Source organism: Pseudoliparis swirei, chromosome 24 (assembly GCF_029220125.1).
Source record: "Pseudoliparis swirei isolate HS2019 ecotype Mariana Trench chromosome 24, NWPU_hadal_v1, whole genome shotgun sequence".
Classification (NCBI taxonomy): Eukaryota; Metazoa; Chordata; class Actinopteri; order Perciformes; family Liparidae; genus Pseudoliparis; species Pseudoliparis swirei.
The window spans coordinates 2497719-2517091 of NC_079411.1; the positions used below are offsets into that span (position 1 = coordinate 2497719).

Sequence of the window (19373 nt, forward strand, 5' to 3'; positions counted from 1 at the left end):
ATCGCCTGGTCTTCCTCAGCATATCCGGGCGATGGAGCCGGCGAGACGGGTCGAACAAACACACGACTTTCACCCGGGACGACGGCGGCTTATTGATGTTTATTTACTTCGTTTGAAGAGTTTGGCTCTGAATGTCTCGGCTGACGTCCTTCATGGAGTCTAAGTTCATGAACTCTCGGTGAACCGACTCGAGGAGAAACCCGACGGAGCGCCGGAGCGGCGACTTGTTTTGGCGCCGGCTCGCCGTGTTTGTGACTCGTGGGGAACAAATATTTAGATCGTAAACAAATACAGAGCTGTTCGTCCCACCCAAGACACACACACACACACACACACACATATATACACACGCACAAAAACATACAGGACCTACGTTTGCCCACAGGCATTCTGGGAAACGGCCTCTCCCTGCGTCGGTCATAGGATGCTCTCTCGCTCTCTCCCTCTCTCTCTCCCTGTCTGCTCTCTCTCTCTGTTATACGAGCACAATAACATCCTGATGCGTGTGCTGTCGCGCAGTAAACTTTACACACAGCCATCATCATCATCATCACACACACACACACGTTAATACTCAGGCAGCTTCTTTCGTTTGCAGATGGTGTTTTTGTATTTATAAACATCTTATCTCTTTTTACATCCAGCATTTAAACAATAAAACAATATAACTGAGAATATACATCATACACTTGATACATATATATTATATATATATATAATTATATATATATTATATATAATATATATATATACATAATATATATAATTATATATATTATATAATTATATATAATATATATATTGGAAAGAAATTTACAGATTCGGACTTCCCGTTGCTATGACAACAGACCAACACACACGGACTATTTTCTCTCGTTTTCTGATATGCGTGACACGACGTTTGGTGGCGACAACTATTTTGTGCTGAAAGGCAGTTTACTCTTTACTTGCTGTTTATAATGTCGCACGCAACCGTATTATAAAAGCAATAAGGTACAAGAGGCAGGACTGTATGGTCAATAATGCCCTGCTCAAGGGTTTGTTACCCTTGAGCAGGGCATTATTGACCATACAGCACTGCCTCTCGCACCTTATTGCTTAAAAATATACATGAGCAGAGAAATGAAGAAGCTTCAGGCACTTTCCTTTCATAGCTGGAGTGAGCACAACAGACAGACAACCTAATAATTTAGATTAGGGATTTATTTATTTACCTGATACAGAACATTATCCGAGTTGCAGACGTATCTTTCTGTCTTTGCTAAAAAATATTTTTGGGTCTCGTTCCAAACTTTGGCCAGAATATAAATTTGCTTCATCCTGACGCTCGAACTTCCATCCCACCTTAAAGTTTCCTCTTGTGCATTTAAAGGACTATAACGATATTTTAGCTTAACTGAAAATCACTCGTTTGGAAAATGTTCAGCAGCGAAGACAGACACAGACACACACACACACACACACACACACACACACACACACACAGACACACACACAGACACAGACACAGACACACACACACACAGACACACACACACACACACACACACACACAGACAGACACAGACAGACACACAGACACACACACACACACAGACAGACACAGACATTAAGCTTTAAGTATCTTTGTTCTCGCCGGTGTTATTTGTTCTTCTTACCATTAAACAAACCTCCAGACCACAAACCAGGAGAGACGGACCAGTATGACCAGTAGATTCAATGAGGTCGACGGGTCCAGCCTAGCTTAGCATAAAGGAAACAGCTGGTTAGCCTAGCTTAGCATAAAGGAAACAGCTGGTTAGCCTAGCTTAACATGAAGGAAACGGCTGGTTATCCTAGCTTAGCATAAAGGAAACAGCTGGTTAGCCTAGCTTAACATAAAGGAAACAGCTGGTTATCCTACGTTAGCATGAAGGAAACAGCTGGTTATCCTAGCTTAGCATAAAGGAAACAGCTGGTTAGCCTAGCTTAGCATAAAGGAAACAGCTGGTTATCCTAGCTTAGCATAAAGGAAACAGCTGGCCTGGCCGTCGTTGCTGTTGTGTTTCCATATAAAACATTTTAACTCTTAGATGCATTTTTAAACGTTAGACTTTTGTCCAGTCTTTATGCTAAGCTAGGCTAACAACGTCCTGTATTGATGTGATGTATCCACAACGGGCTGTGACACAACAGACAGACGGATGTCCCAATTTAGAGTTTTGAATGTTTTAAAGGAGCAACCGACTGAACACCCGCCCGCTCACCGCTGCCCCCACAAGGCCGTCAAGGGAACTGCCGTGTTGGGTTTGTCCGTTCTGAGCCACCGTAGACACAAAGTGCAAAGAGGACATGAAGGGCTCATTCGAAGCAATCAAAAAATACAACGATTCTTAGTCTCAGGTGATCACACACGAATGAAAACATAGTTATTAATAGTATATTCCATTTCTGACAATAAACCCTCTAAATCCTACGCACTGTCCCTTTAAGTGGTCAATGAGACGACATTCATACGCTGAAGAAATGACATATTTAAGCCTTTAAAACAAATGAGTGTAAAAATATAAAGTACATATACCTATATCTATATCTCTCTCTATATATATAAACATGTATATATATAGATTAATATATATGTATATTTTTATATATAAATGAAGAATCTTTGTTCAGTCTTTGTGAGAAGTGGAAGTCATCACGTCTCCAATGTCACAAAAGTACAAAATAAAACCACAGGGAAATGTTTTTCTTCCCGCGGGTCCTCGCCGCCTCTCGCTCATCCCACCGCCACGTGCTTCCCGCCGCAGCACCGGCACGCCACGCCGCAGCGGTAGCACGCCCTGAGGGGGGCGTAGCAGCACATGCAGGGCGCCAGCAGCGACAGCCCCACCAGCGCCGCCCAGCGCAGGCAGAAGCGCTCGTCGCTGGCGTCGCACGAGCACGGGTCCGAGTAGTCGCCCTCCGTGTCCGACATGCAGTGGTACAGCAGGCTGTCGGCGCACCACAGGAAGCTGACCCGCCGGATGCAGGTCTGGACGGGGTCGGGCGCCTCCCGGCAGCGGCCGCGCCCGTTGTCCTCGTGGTTGAACATGTCCTGGCAGAAAACGCAGCGCGAGCGCTCGCCGTCCTCTTTGCGCCGCTTGCCCGGGGCGGCGGCGGCGGGCTGCACCGTCACCGCCGCCGCCGCCCCGGCTTTGCCGTCGCAGCCCAGCGGGTACGGGGAGGCGTAGTCGCGCTTGGGCGCCTCGGCCTTGGCGAAGTGCACGTAGGCGCGGAGGTCGTCGGGCCGGTTTGCCGCGTCGGCGTTGGCGTGCCGGTAGTCCTCGTAGCCGGTGAGCCAGCAGCGCTCGCCGGGGGTGACGCGCACGACCTCCTCGTCCTCCACCTGGAAGCTGACGTGGCGAGGGAACACGTGCACCGCCTGCGGAGGACACGGAGGAGACAGACGCCGCTGAAAGGCTTCGGGGTCAAGAGGTCAGGAGGTTAAGAGTTCAAGAGGTCAGGATGTTAGGAAGTGAAAAGGTCAGGAGGTTAAGAGGTCAGGAGATCAGGAGTTTAAGATGCCAGGAGGTTAAGAGGTCAGGAGGTCAGGAGTTTAAGAGGTCAGGAGGTTATGAGGTCAGGAGGTCAAGAGGTTAAGAGGTAAGGACGTTATAAGGTCAGGAGTTCAAGAGGTCAGGATGTTAGGAAGTCAAAAGGTCAGGAGGTTAAGAGGTCAGGAGGTCAGGAATTTAAGATGCCAGGAGGTTAAGAGGTCAGGAGGTCAGGAGTTTAAGAGGTCAGGAGGTTAAGAGGTTAAGAGGTAAGGACGTTATAAGGTCAGGAGTTCAAGAGGTCAGGATGTTAGGAAGTCAAAAGGTCAGGAGGTTAAGAGGTCAGGAGGTCAGGAGTTTAAGATGCCAAGAGGTCAGGAGGTCAGGCGGTCAGGAGGTCAAGAGTTTAAGAGGTCAGGAGTTTAAGATGCCAAGAGGTCAAGAGGTCAGGCGGTCAAGAGTTTAAGAGGTCAGGAGGTCAAAAGGTCAGGAGGTCAGGAGGTCAGCGGGAACGGGGGAATCTTTTGGTGAGGACATTTCTACGTCCGCATCTCGATCTACAATCACAGACCGTGGGTTCCTGAGAATAAGCTCCGCCTCCGGGCTCTCCACTCACCTGGTCCAGGAAGTAGTGATCCGAGGGCCGGTGGTGCTCGTAGAAATGTCCCAGGATGCATTGGTGCTGCCGGCGGGCCTCGCAGAAGTTGTGCGGCGGCGACGCCGGGCGCGGCGGCGGCGGCTCTCTCTTCTGGGACGAGTTGGACGAGCTGTCGGTCGCCGTCTGGAGGGCAGAGAGGAGGAGTCTGAGCTGTGAGTTGAACCTCTGGCCACGCCCCCAATCAGTGATGTCACCGCGGGTCGGTTCACGCCAAAATCACACGTGGAAAACACCAGACGAGCTCCGTCCTTTGACCCAGGATGCTCGGATGCGATGACGACGATGATGATAATGATGACGATGATGATGAAGATGATGATGTTCTGCTGAGCTTCTCCTCCGTATTTTAACTGTAAACCGATATTTCATGAAGAAAAGAATAAGCGGCTGGAGATGAGCGGCGATGTGAAACCAGCGTCACGACTCCAGAACTCGCTGGTCGAGGCGCCGATGCAGCTTTTCACGAGAGGACTTCAAGTGATAGAAGACGGAGGAACAGAGGAACAGAGGAACCGAGGAACAGAGGAACAGAGGAAACGAGGAACAGAGGAAACGAGGAAACGAGGAACAGAGGAACCGAGGAACCGAGGAATCGAGGAACAGAGGAACAGACAAACTCCTGTGTTGGAACAAACTGTCATTTTGCTTTTTATTTAACATTTCTGTCCATTTATTTTTGACTGACTTTGACCTGATGAACGCTTCTTGTTTTCTTGTTTTCTTGTTTTTATTTAAACTATCTTGTGAAATGGTCGTGACTCTCACGTTGTGACGCAGCCCGACTCAAACGACTTAAGAAGCTCCAGAGTTTCATAACGACATCATTTATCTTCCTGCTGCTTCTCCAAGAAACGACGGGGAGGGGTTTATTTACTCCTCGCGGCACTTCATCCTCCTCCTCCTCCTCCTCCTCCTCCTCTCCCTTCCTCTAAACGAGGCCAGCTGTGTGTAAACAGGACAGCTCGGTGACGGATCACCGACAGGTCGGACGCTCCTCGCTGGACGTCCTGCCGGGAAAAAGACACGCCCCTCTTTTCTTTGAAGCCAATGGAAAAGATGGAAAGAAACCTGAAGGCCGAAGAAGGGAAGCGGGAAGCTGGTGCCTTCATGGGAGGACGGAGGTGGAGGAGACGGAGGTGGAGGAGACGGAGGCCGTGTGTGTGTACGTGTTGAAGGGAGGACCGCACCTGTGTCGGGTTGGGAGGTTTCCAGAGGAGAGCGCTAGCCGTTTCCCCCCGTTTCCAGTCACTATGCTAAGCTACGAGCTAACCTCCACCTGACTCACACAATCACTCCTAAAGCACGGCTCAGTGGTTTCTTTTTACGAACAAGAAAAGAAAGAATGACAGTGAGGTGTGTGTGTCTGTATGTGTGTGTGTGTGTGTGTGTGAGTGTGTGTGTCTGTGTGTGTGTGTTTCTCTGTGTGTGTGTGTGTGTGTCTGCGTGCTGGTCAAATACACCACAGGATACCAAACCTCTCTTGTTCTTCATGCTTCCTGTCTGACATCCTTGAAAGCCCAACACACACACACTCACACACACACACACACACACCAAAATAACCCCCAAAACAGCCCCTCCCCCGATTCTCCTCCTGATAAAATATAGACGAACACATTTCCCTTTCCAGGAATCTTTGTTGGCTTATGATGCAACATCTTGAACAACACGACGTAATAAATGCATTATTTTGACGAAGGATGGAGATGAAGTTTGTGAAAGATGCGTCTCTTTATTAATATCCCTCCGGTGACGAGATGCCGGACGAATGCCTTCGAGTTTATTGGAGTCATCCTCGGCGTTTTTAAGTCAGCTGGAGGACGAAGAGTTTCTCACCATGAAGACGTCGTCGTCGCCGAGCTCCGCCTCGTTCTGCAGCGTCGACGAGGACGTGGTCGAGCCTGGAGGACAACGGCTATTAGTTCAGAGGCAGTAACGGTGACGATGGCCTTAAAGATACAGTAACGGTGACGATGGCCTTAAAGATACAGTAACGGTGACGATGGCCTTAAAGATACAGTAACGGTGACGATGGCCTTAAAGATACGGTGACGATGGCCTTAAAGATACAGTAACGGTGACGATGGTAACGTGACGATGGCCTTAAAGATACAGTAACGGTGACGATGGCCTTAAAGATACAGTAACGGTGATGATGGCCTTAAAGATACAGTAACGGTGACGATGGCCTTAAAGATACAGTAACGGTGACGATGGCCTTAAAGATACAGTAACGGTGACGATGGCCTTAAAGATACAGTAACGGTGACGATGGTCTTAAAGATACAGTAACGGTGACGATGGCCTTAAAGATACAGTAACGGTGACGATGGTCTTAAAGATACAGTAACGGTGATGATGGCCTTAAAGATACAGTAACGGTGACGATGGTCTTAAAGATACAGTAACGGTGACGATGGCCTTAAAGATACAGTAACGGTGATGATGGTCTTAAAGATACAGTAACGTTGGCCTTAAAGATACAGTAACGGTGACGTCGGCCTTAAAGATACAGTAACGGTGACGTCAGCCTTAAGGATACAGTAACGGTAACGTCGGCCTTAAAGATACAGTAACGGTGAAGTCGGTCTTAAAGATACAGTAACGGAAACGTCGGAATTAAAGTTGCAGTAATGGTAACGTCGGCATTAAAGATACAGTAACAGCAATATCGGCCTTAAAGATACAGTAACAGTGACGTCGGCCATAAAGATACAGTAACGGTAATGTTGGCCTTAAAGATACAGTAACAGTGACGTCGGCCATAAAGATACAGTAACGGTAATATCGGCCTTAAAGATACAGTAATGGTAACGTCGGCCTTAAAGATACAGTAACGGTGACTCCAGAGTTGTTTTCTTTCCAGCCCTCTTCTTCTTTTTCTTCTTCTTCTTCTCCTCGACGTGTGCGTACCTTCGGTCAGGTCCTCCAGGGCCTTCCTCACGCCGCGGTCGAAGGCCCTGGCGTCGGCCGGGCTCTGGAAGGTCAGGCCGCACTTCCTGTTGTCCACTTTCCAGTGGTGGAAAGTGGGCGTGGCCTTCGTGTAGACCAGATCCTTCTTTAAGAAGCACTCCAGGATCACCTGGAAACAAAAAGAAACCATAAGACGACCTACAAAATACAAAATAATAATAACCAAGAGGCTCTTTTGTTGGCAGCGACCTGCTTGTCTTTGAGGCGCTCTCCGTGGATGAGGAAGGTGTTGCGTCCCAGCAGTTCGCTCGCCAGCAGCCGGCACACGCCCACTCGGCTCAGGCAGCCGTCCTGCGCCAGCCAGCCGCCGCTCGAGTCGTCTCTGGTCATCACCACCGCTTTGACGCGCACAATGTAGCTGTCACTGCAACGGGCCGGAGAGACGCACCAGTTACACCAGTTACACCAGTTACACCGGTCACAGCGGTCAACGCGAGAGCAAACAGGTGATAATGCTGTTTGTCTTGCAGCTAATGGATGGTGAAGAGCCACCTGTCAATCACAGTAAGCCCCGCCCCTAAAGCGTCCCCTGCTTTATGGTCTGTTTGACTCTAAATGACCATAAAGTATAAATGATGACATCATGTTGTATAGAAGAAGACTTGAAGACATAAACTCATGTTTACAATATTTACTGAATACATCAAGAGAGAAGTAGAGTCACGATATAGACTTCTATACAACCAGAGGAGTTGCCCCCTGGTGGTCAGGAGAGAGAATGCAGCTGTTACCCAATGGTAAGCGACTTCACATCAGTGGTTGTCCAATCAGAACTTGCAGCTCTGATAACGACACCCCGTCCTTTATGTTCTTTACTGAACATAGCATTACTCACTTGTGAGACACACATACACACACACATACACACACACACACACACACACACACACACACACTCACACAGAAAACCAAAACAAACCCTCGTCTGATCTGCCAGGAGAAACTGAATCTTCACCTAAAATAAAAATAAAAATGGAGCCGCGTCGAGGTAAAATATAAAAAGAAAGAGAAGGCGCTCCGTCTCCGTCTTGCCTTTGATACTCAGACATCGTACATCCTGTTTCCACGGTCACGGTGTCACGCCGGTCCCCGTTGACGACGGGCTGTCGAGCTGTGCTGCCGCACGCCGCCAACGCCACATCCTAACGGGTCTCATACACACACACACACACACTGCTTCCCTCCGCTGTGTGATTCAGCCTGCCTGTCAAACAGATGGTGCTCGTGTGTGTAGCATGAGTCATCACTGCATTTGCCGGCAGCGTACAGTGACACACACACACACACACACACACACACACACACACACACACACACACACAGGAGGGACTATATACTAGAGTTTGGTTCCAAAATGAGAGATCCTCCATTTGCAAACAGTGACATCTTCACTGACAAAAGGACCGGTGATGTAAAATGTATTTTACAGGCTTCAGTCCGTCTTCATTTGACATGTTTTACGCCGGTGAGTCGGCGAGTTTGTCCGCCGACACATCGGACCAGACACGAGTCATCCACGCAAAATACTATCCGTGAACAAATGGTTCATACCAACTCGAGCCCTCGTCCATCGCCTCTGTCCTTTAAGTTCCTGAAGATCAATTAAAACCTAAGTGGAGTGAATTCATGTGGTGGAGAGACTCAACAGTCACATGACCCCATGGAGGTCTTTCCAGGTTGAATGGTCATAGGCGGACTTCTCTTATCAGGAGTGTGTGTGTGTGTGTGTGTGTGTCAGGCTCATCAGGAGAAGGTCAAAAGTGTACATTGTGCAACGCCCACCTCCACCCGGACAGGTGTGGTGATGTCATCCAACGGACTCAAAGTCCAACGATGAGGAATAACACATCCATAGTTATAACTAATAACAAGAATACAACAACAATAACAGCCTGACGGTCGGATTCATAAAACGTCTGTTTTCACGAGGCAAAAAAAGGAAACCGCATAATTGTCAAAGAGGTCAAACACACAATTAACTCCGCCTCCAAGCTCCTGGAGGATTGGGTTCATCTTCTCATGGACTTCTATACAATCTGATTCCTGTTCGCCCCCTGCTGGTCAGGAGAGAGAATGCAGCGGAAACCGCGCTCTGCTTCTCCGATGCTTCGGTGATCCCGATCCTCCGTGTTTATTTATTACCGCAGCTCAGTTCGCCGACCAGTCGATCGGAAGCAGAATATAAATGAATGAGAGTGTTACGGTCGTCTCGTGTTGATTCCAGCGGTCGGAAAGCAGAGCTCGTTTTGATTGGCCGAAAAGAAGCTGCAGCAGGAAGTGCGTGTTTTTGGCGTGACGGTTCTCCTCCAGTCAAGAGTGGTTCTCGAGTCCCCTGAGAAGGAACGCGTCCTTTGGGTTCCTGTGGTGGCAACGGGCGACCGCGTCGTTATTTCCGGAGGCCCCCGTGTGGCCCGCAAACCGCCACTTGGACATCCCCGCCCTCAAAAACATCCGCGTCCTCAGAGGACACGCGGTAATGAAACGGCTGCTTACGGCTCTTTGACAACAGTGTGTGGATGCACTTAAACAAACAGCACGCACACACACACACACACACACACACACACACACACACACACACACACACACACACACACACACACACACATAGATGATAATAGCCTCTGGTGGTCTGTTTGCTCCATTATCATGAAAGACAAACACACATAACTACACAGAATGCTCCCACAGGAACACACGTGTTGTCAATCACACACACACACACACACACACATCCGGACTCATGACTTCATCATCATCAGCGTGTCTCGGAGGTCTGGGTCAGCAGATGGTGTTTGATTCCCAACGACTTCCTCCACCAAGAGAAAGTGTGTGAGAAGTTGTTCACGTTTTAGAGGTTGTTGGTTTTTTGGGGTTGTGTGTGTGTGTGTGTGTGTGTGTGTGTGTGTGGGGGGGGGGGGTGTTGTGCGTTAGTCACCGGATGTGTGAAACGTGAGCGGCGGTGAAGTCGATTCCGCATCGACCCGAAAAGGGAAAATAAAATCCCTCTTCCATTAGCGGCGTCCCGCGGCTCCAGGTGGAGCCGATGCTGCTCTGCTCAATGAGGATGAGGCATTCAGGCGCCGCAAATGCTGCAGGAATTTAGAGTTTGGTGGTCCAAGTGGCTCAAATCTGGAGGGATTTGTTGTTTGAACGGCATCTCAGCAGTGGCGGGCCGTCAGGGCCAGCAAGGCCTTCTCTGCTGGCCTAAACATCATCAGAATATATATATTTTTCTAAATATATTTGCCCACAAATATGTATTCACTTATTTCCCAGAGTAAGAGTTTTTCTCTTAATTTCATAGCGTTCCTCTTGGTTGCGCTGCTGCCAGCGCCAGGTTGAGATTTGGAGGGCTGGTCTTTATCTTAGATCTTTTATCCAATCATATTCAGCCATCGTGTGTTGCCAGGGGGCTAACATCTGCCCTTAGGCCTTCAGAATCAACATTGCGGGCGCTGGTAGCTTCAAGTGAATGGGAATGACAATGTTGTGTCAACCAATCAGCTTTAGAGTTGGCTCCTCTAGGCCTTCGAGAAGGCCCCGGAACCGGCACAGGAGCCAGCTAGCAGGCGGAGTGCTGCAGGTCTTTTGATTGGATTACCAATATTGAGAGGCGGGGTCTATGGGCAGGTAGATGCAGAACCTCAGAACTAGGAAACTGAATTTGATAAACGAAATAATTCGCGTACTACTAAGCTGTTTGTTCAACCCACAATGGCGGAAGGAGGAGAAGATATCGATTTGGTCGAGGATATAATTATTAGGCCATTCTCAACGAACTTTAAGACCGACGCCGACGCTACAAAGCCCGTCACAGGCGGGACAGGGGCTCGCTCGCCACTTTCAAAGTTCTAACTAGGAGCGCTACCGATGGCTCAGGCTCCGAGAAGCTCTGCACACCGGACTGCTGGGGATGCCTGTTGCAAGTGATCGATTTGGTGTTGGGAGCCACACTGGCTTTGCAAACTTGAGTTGTCTAACCGAGGCAGCAACGAGACACTAGAGTACGACTCGGCACCTACAAGCATCGGTGCTTTGACAACTTTTGGGGACACGGAGCGGATCTACAGATCAACGAACAAGCGGCAACGGAGCTGCACAATGAACAGGTGAAGAACAAGAGGGACATATTGAAAAGACTCATTAATTGTGTCATGTGTTTGGGTAAACAGGAACTTTCATCTTCATCATATTTATATCGATGTATGTGTGTGTATAAACACACACATACATCGATAGAAATATACATATACATGTACGATACGATTCTCTGAATTCTCAGTGTAACTGAGGGTTTTACGTTACTTAATAACACAAGAAACACGACAACTTTATCTTTTTCCGTCTGCTCCTTCACAATAAAAGCCCCGCACCGGAACACTGGTGAACTAATATCTTACATTAGGTTGTTCAGCTGTAGTAAGACGGCATTGAAGGCCTAGATAGAAAATGCACGGCCCGCCACTGCATCTCAGTGACTGTGTCTCAACTTTACCCTGAGATATGATCATTAAAACAGAGTTTATATGGAATAAAACACACAGGACGTGAATCACTGAGTCCGTATCGATCGTTTCGTGACCAGTCCTTCGTAACACGGGCGGACATGTTTGTGTTTGAGAATAAGGAGTTAGCGAAGTCGATTTCTGGTCCTTGTTTACGTCTCATAAACAACATCTTACAGGGGAAGTTACAAACCTCTGAGTCCAGAGCCACGCATCGCGGTTACGTCGTCTTGTTCGTAAAGGAAACAACCGGTTTCTCCGAAAGCACCGTGAATGCGTCACGCCGGGGGACCTGAGACCCACCAGTAATCTGTATTATTATAAGAATATTCGCAACGTAAATCACGTGAAATAAACACTCATAGGTTGAAAATGAATACCCCGATGTTAATGGAGGATGAAATCAGTCCATATATTAATAAATAAAGCAATAAAAAAATGTTTTTCAAGGATAAAACTGAGATTTACGACGTCCTTTAAAGATATGTTACATATACACATATTAATGACACTATCAGTAAATAAATTAACTCATACACACTTAAATACATTTAAATATTTAAATACACCGAATTATTTACCTTAAAGCCCCATTATGTAGTTTTTCCGTTTTAGCGCCCCCTTCAGTTTTTGAGGTTTTTAACGTTTACTTCAGTGTCGTAAATACCCAGTTACGATAGATGCAGCCCGGTAGAAGCAATCCGGCTACTGTTTCTATTTTGGATTCATACCAACGGGCGGGATCACGAATACGAAGACTGCGCAGGAACACTGAACTGGGCCCAGCACCGACCGGACTAGGGTGAAGGAGCGCAGGGATTGAACGCGGCGCCTCGCCACATTTCCACCTGGTCGGTCAGCTGTTTGCCGGCTTTTGGGGGGAGGGGGGGGGGTGTGCGTGCAGTCATTTACTTTTATTTTGGGGGACTGCAAAGACTTTGGGACTGTCGGGATCCGGGGATTATACTTCGTTTTGAGTGGGTTAGATTTTTTAGTGTATGTGTTCATTTTGGGGGCTTGCAGATGCATTGAATTTGATTTAATATAATAACATTTGGGTTTCAGCATATCGACTGTGTGTTTTTCTTTTACGACCATTTGAGCAGAGAGAGTTCACACCAGAATTCGCAGATCCGCCCATTCCCTTTTTTTGCGTATTGTACCTTTTCCCCTTGATTGAGTTGCTCAGGGCGAATGAAACAACATAACCAAAAGAATGACAACATTTAGTTTAGATGAGATACCGATCGCGTTTTCAGCCTCTATACGTTGTTTTCTAAATGTTTGAATGTGGAGTACGTGTGATCGAATACAATATTGTTGACAACACCAAAAAGCTACATAAAAAAGCTACCCTTATACCGTAGCTGAGAGCGTGGAGTGGCACTATATGACATTGCGTAATCACTGCCAGAAAGCAGGTCGAGTACATCCGCCGGATGGACCGGGCGGCTCCAGAATCCTACATAGCGGAGTTATTTCCCCACAGACCCCCGATGGCAATAGCGGAGACGCAAATCACCATATTAAAAGTCATTGTAGGGGCACAATTTTTTTCAAGCTGTTATTTTAAGGTACAATTGTTACATAATGTTACTTTAAATACACTTTTCTTCAAATTTCTGAAACCTGCCCGTCTGTGCACTTTACCGCATACTTATATTTATATGTTTAATGATCGTACTGTGTTTATTGTTTATTGTTACCTTCGCATTGAAAATGCGGAAGGTTATGTTTTGATCGCCGTGTATTTATTTATTTGTATGCGTGTTATTCGCATAACAAAAAAAGTTTTAAACCGAATCGCATGAAATTTGGTGGGATGATTGGTTGTTATCCGGGGACCATTTGATTAGATTTTGGGATCGCTCGGGTCAAAGATCAAGGTCAAGGTCATGAAAAAGGTCAACATCTTCTTGAATCGCATGCAATTTGGTGGGATGATTGGTTATTATCCGGGGACCATTTGATTAGACTTTGGGATCGATCGGGTCAAAGGTCAAGGTCATGAAAAGGTCAAACTCTTCTTTTGATCATAGCTCGGTCAATTTATATCCAATTGGCATGCAACTGATGCCAACATGTTCATAATTCAATGCCCAATCTTGTGATATGCGAAGGCATGCGCTCTACCGAGTGCCCGTTCTAGTTGTTATTGTCATTGTCTCTTGTCGCTCCACTCACCATGACACATTCCTTCTATATGTAAATATTCACGGCAATAAAAAAATTCGGATTCTGATTCTGATAAATAAAACCATTAAACTTCCCCGTTGATTACTGACATTAAGACACATAAGTTTTGTATTACACGTTTTTTGTAAGTTTTGGAGAGAAATGAGGCATCATCGTGACCTTTGATCTAACAACGTATAATAAACAACTAAATGTGTAATTGGGATGTTTACTTAAAAGAAGATATTATGGAAAAAAATGGCAAGAAATTATAATTTTCTTGAGATAAATACGTTTTTTAATCAAGTTAAATATTCGTCTCCACGTCTACGTGACCCGTGGAGGTCAGCGCCGAAATAAAATCCATGTTGTCCTTTGTGGGTGTGTTGACCTTTCCTTAAAGTCCCCCCCCCCCCCCCATCGATAGCTCTCCGTTGTCCTGGGCCGGGGGGGGCATCGGTTTACCCGATCAATAAAAAACACCACCACATAAACGTGGGAGGAGTTTCGGTTCCTCGCCGACCAATGAAATCCAAGAAGACTCCAAACAAAAACAATGAACACTGCAGAGCCGCTGCTGTTGTTTCTGTTGTTGTTGTTGTTGTTGTTGACTACACAATACATGGTAATGACTTTGGCCAAAGTGTGCGATGTTAGCTACGTTAGCTCAATGCTACATGGAGCAGGACGTTATCACATTACGTGAGCACGAGGACGTCTTTCTGTGAGACACATGTTCTGCTCAATAATAATAATCATAATAATAATAATCATAATATTATTAATAATAATAATACCAATAATAATAATAATAACACTAATCAAAATAATCATAATAATAATAACAATCATAATAATAATCATAATATTATTAATAATAATAACACTAATCATAATAATAATAATCATCATAATGATCTGTTTTGGGCTTTTTTCCTGACCGTAGGTCCATCGTGGTTTTTTAACTTCCAGCTCCGCCCCTCGCACTCAAAAAGCTCCTTGCAACACATCTCCTCCTCCTCCTCCTCCTCCTCCTCTGAGACGTCTGCTCCCTGGTTTCTCCTCTCCGGGTTCGGATCCATCAGCTGGACACAATTAAATGTTTATTCTGGAGCAGATATTATTTATTAGTTTAATACGGGATAACGGCGTCGTCCATGAAGACTGACGTCAGTGTGACGCGTGTGAGGTAGTTTGTCCTTAAGAAGTTTTTTTTTAGTTTGGAGATTAATCCGTTGAAATGATAATTAATATAAAAAGCTTCTTCCGGAGGTTCCGTTGCATGGACACAACAAACGGCGTCGGGTAAATGTGAGGTTGAACATGATTCAGCAAAACTTTATAAAAATCTGAATATGCCTTTGTGCGATTTTCTAATGCGCGATATTTATTAAAAGCTTTCAAACGTGTTTAAAATTTTATATTTTGAATCTCCAGAAATCCTCTTTGTTTAATCACTCAGTCAAAATAATGTAAAACTTGTTCAGCACAAGTTTAACCCTCCTGCCGCCTTAGGGTTAATTTGACCCCATTCAATGTTTAATGTCGGTGTTCTTTCGGTAGTCAACAAACAAACATAAAGTGCCTCACACTTAAACTTGGAAAACAAAATTTATTCTAATAATTTTCTGAAGGTTTTAATTGCCGGCGTCAAATTGACCCCAAGGGTAAAATATGTTAGTAAATATAAAGGTAACAGGAGGGTGAAACATTGAATCGGGTCAAATTGACCCGAAGGCAACTGGAGGGTTAAATAATCATGATCAGCATCCGGATAGATTTTTAAAAGTGACAAAAAAAGGAACATTGTTTTTATCGATGTTTTTAAATGACACCTTAACACCGAAATATCAGCGCAGCTCAGAGGACTCACGTCTGAGTGTAAATAAAAGTGAAGACTCAAAGTGTGAAGGTGGGATCAACAACAACAACAAGTGACCACAGAGAGAGAGAAGCGACACCCGCCCACGGGCCTGCTACCTGCTTCTCTCTGCACCCGGTGCATTCTGGGTAAACATTTCACAAGTCGAAAAAGGCTCGTGTGAGTCAGAGACCAGAGACCAGGAACCAGAGACCAGGAACCAGAGACCAGGAACCAGAGACCAGGAACCAGAGACCAGAGACTAGAGACTAGAGACCAGAGACCAGAGACCAGAGACCAGGAACCAGAGACCAGAGACCAGAGACCAGAGACCAGAGACCAGAGACCAGAGACCAGAGACCAGAGACCAGAGACCAGAGACTAGAGACCAGAGACCAGAGACCAGAGACCAGAGACCAGAGACCAGAGACCAGAGACCAGAGACCAGAGACCAGAGACCAGAGACCAGAGACCAGAGACTAGAGACCAGAGACCAGAGACCAGAGACCAGAGACCAGGAACCAGAGACCAGAGACCAGAGACCAGAGACTAGAGACCAGAGACCAGAGACCAGAGACCAGAGACCAGAGACCAGAGACCAGAGACCAGAGACCAGGGACCAGAGACCAGAGACCAGAGACCAGAGACCAGAGACCAGAGACCAGAGACCAGAGACCAGAGACCAGAGACCAGAGACCAGGAACCAGAGACCAGAGACTAGAGACCAGAGACCAGAGACCAGAGACCAGAGACCAGAGACCAGAGACCAGAGACTAGAGACCAGAGACCAGAGACCAGAGACCAGAGACCAGAGACCAGAGACCAGAGACCAGAGACCAGAGACCAGAGACCAGAGACCAGAGACCAGAGACCAGAGACCAGAGACCAGGAACCAGAGACCAGAGACCAGAGACCAGAGACCAGAGACCAGAGACCAGAGACCAGAGACCAGAGACCAGAGACCAGGGACCAGAGACCAGAGACCAGAGACCAGAGACCAGAGACCAGAGACCAGAGACCAGAGACCAGAGACCAGAGACCAGAGACCAGAGACCAGAGACCAGAGACCAGAGACCAGAGACCAGAGACCAGAGACCAGAGACCAGAGACCAGAGACCAGAGACCAGAGACCAGAGACCAGAGACCAGAGACCAGAGACCAGAGACCAGAGACCAGAGACCAGAGACCAGAGACCAGAGACCAGAGACTAGAGACCAGGAACCAGAGACCAGAGACCAGGGACCAGAGACCAGAGACCAGAGACCAGAGACCAGAGACCAGGGACCAGAGACCAGAGACCAGGAACCAGAGACTAGAGACCAGAGACCAGAGACCAGAGACCAGAGACCAGAGACCAGACCAGACCAGAGACCAGAGACCAGAGACCAGTGACCAGTGACCAGAGTCCAGAGACCAGAGACCAGAGACCAGAGACCAGAGACCAGAGACCATAGACCAGGGACCAGAGACCAGAGACCAGGGACCAGGGACCAGGGACCAGAGACCAGAGACTATAGACCAGAGACCAGAGACCAGAGACTAGAGACCAGAGACCAGAGACCAGAGACCAGAGACCAGAGACCAGAGACTAGAGACCAGAGACCAGAGACCAGAGACCAGAGACCAGAGACCAGAGACTAGAGACCAGAGACCAGAGACCAGAGACCAGAGACCAGAGACTAGAGACCAGAGACTAGAGACCAGAGACCAGAGACCAGAGACCAGAGACTAGAGACTAGAGACCAGAGACCAGAGACTAGAGACTAGAGACCAGAGACCAGAGACCAGAGACTAGAGACCAGAGACCAGAGACTAGAGACCAGAGACCAGAGACCAGAGACTAGAGACCAGAGACCAGAGACCAGAGACTAGAGACTAGAGACTAGAGACCAGAGACCAGAGACTAGAGACCAGAGACCAGAGACCAGAGACCAGAGACCAGAGACCAGAGACTAGAGACCATCAGGGACCAGCTGCCTGACATGTCGGGAGGTTCTCTCGGTCTCTGCAGAACCTCCTCTGTCTGCTCTGTGGAGTCCATCATGATGCAGACTACCCCCCCCCCCCCACACACACATACACACATCGCCTCCTCTCTGCGCACGTTTCTCCTTCCGACCTCAACCAACCTCTCCACGAGGAGGAGGAAGAGGAGGAGGCCCCCATACACGCCCCCCCTCTCCCTCAACACTGGAGCCCATAACAACATCAGGACCAATCCGCGTGCATGTGGTTGATGCGCACGCGGCAGCGCGCCAATAAGACCGCCGCTCATGATAACGAGATGATAATAAAGATGCGGTGTGTTGTCATTGTTGTTGTTGTTGTTCTACTCACTCGTCCGGCCGCGTGTCCTCGCTCATTGTTTCCGGTGAGCAGCTCCCGCCGCCGCGGCGGCGCTGCGCGGTGCCTTCATGATCCGGTTCTCGCCGCGCTGCGCTCCTCAGTCCCGATGCGCGTTGTGTATTCTCGGATCTCCTCTCCCCACCTCCACCTCCCCCCTCCACCTCCTCCTCCAACACCACCACCCCTTCCTCTTCCTCTTCTCTTTTCACTCCTCAATTACTAGAGCGCATCTGAAGAGGCGCATCCGATCTCCTCTCCCACCTCCTCCTGCTCCCACGCCTTTTTTTCTTCTTCTTCTTTTTCTCCCTCCTCCTCCTCCTCCTCCGCCTCCTCCTCCTCTACCTCCTCCTCCCCCGCTGGACCGGGTTGGAATGCGGTGACCGAAAATGGTGCGCTGCTGTCGGTGAGGATGGCCCCGGACGAGCCCCATCTCCTCCTCTACTCCATGTTGGATTCAGGGAGCAGAGCGGACTGAGGAAGAGGAGGAGGAGGAGGGAGACCGTGACGTCAGACCCGAAGGACTGCAGAGTCACGTGCTTTCACTATAGAACAATAATAATCATCATAACAATAATCTTTTACAAACGCCACACCGTATGTGTTATAATGTATGCAGCCAATAGAAACTATTGTAATTTGATTATTTGTATTATTTTATTAATTATATTTTTAATAAATAGCTTGTAAACTATAGCAGTAACACATAGTCGTATTAAATATGAGCAATTTAAATAGAAAAATATACTATTGACTATACGGCAGCATAACATAAGGCCTATATTTAATATAAGACCTATATTGAATATAAGGTCTATATTTAATATCAGGCATGTATTCTAATAATAATAAAAGTTGGTTTAAAACATTTAAAACGTGTCTGTATTATATAATAAGTAGTAATCGAGGGAGTAGTATTGTGGAGGTATCAGAACTATAACATCACAGGAGTGAATCTTTCTGAGGTTAAAGCTTTTTCCTTCGATTACATTTTATTATTTATTTCTAAATATATAATCTTTTCTCAACAGGTTTGTCCTCAATGTGCTCAGGTAATTTCCTAGTTATCCATAAACACCTGTGCAAACTATTCTTCAAAATAAGAGCCCGGGTTGATGTTCCCACCTTTATGTACGGCTGTGTTTCAGTGACCCCTGGTGGCGGAGCCGCGCTACTGCAGCGGCACTTCACATCTGCTCCACAGCTGCAGTCTCCAGTGTTTGATGTGTATTTGATGGATAACTTGTAGACGTGACTATGTGTGTGTTTTATATATCTTAGACCTTAGTTAGCTGTTTAAAAAAAATGTTTATTTCACTTTATTTGGACAGATGCTCAAC

At 47.2% G+C, this 19373-nt stretch overlaps 1 protein-coding gene across 2 annotated transcripts; it reads right to left on the bottom strand.

Annotated features, from left to right (window-relative positions):
• Window positions 1-1185: 1185 nt before the first annotated feature.
• spred2a (sprouty related EVH1 domain containing 2a) lies at window positions 1186-18158 on the bottom strand. Of its 2 annotated transcripts, none has more exons than XM_056408413.1 (6): window positions 18028-18158; window positions 7336-7510; window positions 7087-7255; window positions 6010-6074; window positions 4132-4296; window positions 1186-3403 (listed from the first exon to the last, which is right to left on the bottom strand). In XM_056408413.1, the coding sequence occupies exons 1-6, from the start codon at window positions 18051-18053 to the stop codon at window positions 2759-2761; spliced, it is 1245 nt and encodes a 414-aa protein (XP_056264388.1). In that variant the 5' UTR covers window positions 18054-18158; the 3' UTR covers window positions 1186-2758. The 2 variants fall into 2 exon arrangements, with proteins under 2 accessions (XP_056264388.1, XP_056264390.1); XM_056408415.1 differs by lacking the exon at window positions 18028-18158 and adding an exon at window positions 8179-8274.
• Window positions 18159-19373: the final 1215 nt, after the last annotated feature.